The 3,976-nt window shown below is 34.4% G+C and overlaps 2 protein-coding genes across 2 annotated transcripts in view; one reads left to right on the top strand and one right to left on the bottom strand.

The window, feature by feature from the left end:
- The first annotated feature begins 582 nt into the window (after positions 1 to 582).
- Positions 583 to 3,519, top strand: LOC111393656 (NAC transcription factor 29-like). Its single transcript, XM_023019304.1, has 3 exons — positions 583 to 919; positions 1,022 to 1,308; positions 1,770 to 3,519. Exons 1-3 carry the CDS (start codon positions 748 to 750, stop codon positions 2,349 to 2,351), a joined length of 1,041 nt encoding a protein of 346 aa, XP_022875072.1. The 5' UTR covers positions 583 to 747; the 3' UTR covers positions 2,352 to 3,519.
- A 40-nt stretch (positions 3,520 to 3,559) lies between these two features.
- The window catches only part of LOC111393657 (syntaxin-71-like), a 3,780-nt gene continuing 3,363 nt past the window's right edge, over positions 3,560 to 3,976 (bottom strand). The window contains exon 10 of the mRNA XM_023019306.1: positions 3,560 to 3,777. Within this exon, the coding sequence (XP_022875074.1) occupies positions 3,765 to 3,777 (13 nt within the window). The 3' untranslated portion in view covers positions 3,560 to 3,764. The remainder of the gene's footprint in view (positions 3,778 to 3,976) is intronic.

Consider the following 3,976-nt stretch of genomic DNA (forward strand, 5'->3'; position numbering starts at 1 on the left):
CACTTGACATAATTACTTCATTTCTATCCATGACTTACCATAAAGGAGTTCGTAGCATAACACAGCAGAATCAGATAAACTAAAACTGCAGCAGTAGTAATCAATCAGGTAAATATTATTGAACCTGGAAGTAAATTAAACACAGCATAACTAAACATTTTATTCACTTCTTTTGCCCTACAATGTGTGTACAACTACAGAATTACGATTTAAGAAAATATTGTGAATTATCCAGTAATTACCATTTTATGGCTCATCAGAGAAGGTTCTTCATTAGTTGAAATTTTCTATATATTGGAGATTGAAATGTTGTACAATTTCTCAACCTTCAATACTTGAACTTCCAAACTGCATATTCGCATAATAACAGGTAATCAAAAAATCAATACAACATCCATGTGCATCGATGCAAACTCCACAAAGACATGATAAATTGAAGAGTAGCAGCATAAAAATACACGCGTAAAATAATATCAAGCATTAAAAAATTTCAAAGCTTCTTTTCGAGGAAGGAAATAGGAAAATTCATGTCATCCTATTCCAACACGTGATGCAAAACGTTGCTTTCCCGATCTATTTCTTTAACATCATATAAGTTATCTTATCTCCATATATTCAATATTTTAAGGAATGTCAGCATCTGCATGAAGCCATAAACTCGCACCTTATATACTTTGGCACTGTGCTTGCAAGAGACATTATTTTCCAGAGTGCCCTCGGAGGGGGAAAAAAGAGAGAAATTTTTCAATGGATGAAAAGTCCCTCTACAATTCCCACTTTCCTCCAGGAATAAGATTTCATCCATCTGATGAAGAACTAATTATTTATTACTTGCAGAAGAAAGTAAAGTCACTTCCACTTCCAGCAAACCTGATGACTGATATAGAGCTTTATAAGTATAACCCTTGGGAGCTACCCAGTTTGTTCTCTACCAACTTCTCTTTCTTTGTTTTTATTATCAGACAGTATTCAATTTCCAGGATATTACAATTATTTTATTTTTGGTTTTTGAAACATACAGAGAAGGCTTTGTTCGGAGAAGATGAATGGTACTTCTTCACCCCAAGGGATAGGAAGTATCCAAACGGGGGAAGACCCAATAGAACAGCCGCTTCAGGTTTCTGGAAGGCTACTGGCACCGATAAGCCAATTGTTGGTTCTTCTGGTTCAGGACGGATAGGGGTTAAGAAAGATCTTATATTCTATAAAGGTAAACCACCAAAAGGGGTCAAGACAGATTGGGTCATGACTGAGTACAGACTGTGTGGCATGACTTCTAGACCGTTACAGTCTAAAGGGTCCATGAGAGTAAGCAGTTTCACATTTGTCATTGATTACCAATTACCTAGTATTTCATATAAACTTCCATTATCACTGAATTTATTCTGTAAAAGCTATTTTGTGAGCAGAAAACTGTTTTCCGATCAAATTTGGGCGCCTAAAGTCACATTGGAGGCATATCAATATAGCAATAAAAAAATGAGTATAAACAAATAGGACATTCGGTTATATTTCCAATTTCATTGGTCTAGTCAATATATCTACCTGTTTCATTTAGCAAATTATTGGTGACACAACTTTGAACTCAAACAGCTTAAATTAGTAAATTCTTCAGCTACCAAAAAGTTCTATGCCATGTGGTCCATAATTTTCAATAACTATATTGGATAATAAAATGTCTAAGCATGTGATTACATATCATAGATTATGTGAATATGCATTTAAATGTAAGGAATCATGCATAATGGAAAGGTTATCATTTTAAGCAGCTGGATGACTGGGTATTGTGTCGTGTTCGACAAAAAGGCAACAAGTCAAAGAATGCATGGGAGGTTCAACAGAATTCTGGTGAACTTCTGGAGTACCTTCCTAGGATTGAGGAACACCCTTCAGTTTATATAGATGATGGCAGAGAAATGTTTGCAGATTATTTTTTATCAAACGGCTGTCACCTATTAGCTTCCTTACTCACTGGACATGACCAGACAATTGAAACTATTCCTAGAGCAACCTTTCAAGGCAACAGTAGTGAAACAATTAATCGTCACAGACTCAGTACAGTAAATACTCCGGAAACAAATTCTTCTTTTCAGAGTTTCTTCAATTCATTACCAGGCCAACCTAACAAGGAGAATTGGGGTCTGAATTTTCAGCTACTTACAAAGATGATACCTCATCAACACGAAGATAAGGACCTTCTATCAGGAAACATGGTAGCTGCAGGAGATACAAACTTATACATCCAACATATGTCTGAAAGAGACAATATCAACTATAATCCATCAAATTTCGTCATGAACTTGCAGCATCTTGATATGCCAACATTATCTGAAAATTTCGTCAGTGACTGAGTAAACTTCCCCCCAAAAGGAAATTATTCTCAGCACAGGTGCAGTAACAAAGCTATGTGAGCACCATAAGTTTACACCTTCAATAAGATGGAACAAAGCATATCGTTCTATATGCCCTAGCATAATCAACTATTAATACTATCAGTTCATGTAATTCATGTTCATAAGTCTATGCTTTACTGGAGTATATATTCATAAATAATCAAAATTTATGTTTTCTATGTTCTAAAGTTATTTTTATTGCCATATTTTGTTTTCTTTAGTTGTATTGTTTGAATAATTTCATGGATAATTGCAATCTCAGAACAAAATCTCCATACTTTTTTCTATTTTCAAAATAAAGAATCCATATTTTTAATTTGTTATTTCTTCTTTTATTTATTTATTCTTCTCTCTCATCTTGGGTTCCCAACAGTCATTACTACAAAATGAGGTTCAATAAAACAGTTGTCCCTGGTGCAACCTGAATCCCTTTTTGTATTAAACTACCCAAGTCAGGGAAAACATGGTATGGCCGGAGAGAAAAGCGTGGATTTCATTAAGGATTTTGTCTACAAGAGGCAACAGAAGTTTGTATTGAAGCACGACTTGTAGAAGGTCTCTGTTAGAATATTGGAAACATGAAATTACAAAGATCCGTTTATCCTGAATGAACATTTCAGAGAGCACGTTGGAGAAGTCTTGCTATTTACAAGAACCGATACTTGCGAGGTAAAAACTTCTTTTAGTTCGTCGGAAGCAAAAATTTGGCTTGATCAACCAGATAAGTTGCTATATGGGGTAATATTATGCTGTTTGAAGAATAAAAGGGAGAAGGAAAAACATTGTTTGCTCTATCACATCTAAGATAAGTGAGGTGGAAGGCATAGGAAAACACAATTGACCCAGAGAGGATTAATTATACTTAATGAAAATTACATGTAAACATGAACAGGCTGAGCAATCTAGATAGTGGGGGTTATGAAGCTCCACAACCATATACACATTGATTAGCTCCTGTTGTTGTATCTCATTTCCTATCTAAGATATTACTAGAGAAGTGATTATATTTCAAAGCCATTTAAAGCAGGGGGATAGATGATTACACATTAAAAGGAGGACACAACAAAATCATGGTACACATTGGAAAAGCTTGAAAACTTCTTGATCAGAAATGAACTCAACAAACTAAGAATATGAACTTTACATTTAGAAAAGAAGGCTGTTCATTCACAGAAGAAAATGAATTTTACTACGTCTATATACCAATAATAAATTATATTGAAGAGAACTAGTTCAAACAGAAGTACTAGTCTTCAAGTCTAATTAATGTAGGATAATTACAAAGATAAGCATTGATGCATCAACATACAGGTGCACAAGAAAACTGGAGGTCAGGTTCGATCGATGAAGTACGAACATCTTCTGAATCATTCATTTCAGTATACTGCATTAATTGAAGCAGCATTCTATTAGCATAGCAATTAGATAAACAGATTTTGTTAGGTCAACAATTTAATAAATTCAGAAGCAGAGATTCCGGTTTTTTTAAAAAGCTAGGTAAATTTTAGACAATTGGTGACAAAATAAATCCGTAACTGATCTCATTTAAGGTTTTCCATAGTTCCACATACATAATGCTGTGG

This window comes from Olea europaea, chromosome 4, assembly GCF_002742605.1.
Source record: "Olea europaea var. sylvestris chromosome 4, O_europaea_v1, whole genome shotgun sequence".
Taxonomy (NCBI): domain Eukaryota; kingdom Viridiplantae; phylum Streptophyta; class Magnoliopsida; order Lamiales; family Oleaceae; genus Olea; species Olea europaea.

What these genes read in the sequence shown, in the direction of transcription:
- LOC111393656 (XM_023019304.1), top strand. Translation starts at nt 748, where the DNA reads ATGGATGAAAAGTCCCTCTACAATTCCCACTTTCCTCCAGGAATAAGA. An exon ending in TAACCCTTGGGAGCTACCCA is followed by an intron (nt 920 to 1,021) that starts GTTTGTTCTCTA and finishes TGAAACATACAG; the next exon opens with AGAAGGCTTTGTTCGGAGAA. An exon ending in AGTCTAAAGGGTCCATGAGA is followed by an intron (nt 1,309 to 1,769) that starts GTAAGCAGTTTC and finishes CATTTTAAGCAG; the next exon opens with CTGGATGACTGGGTATTGTG.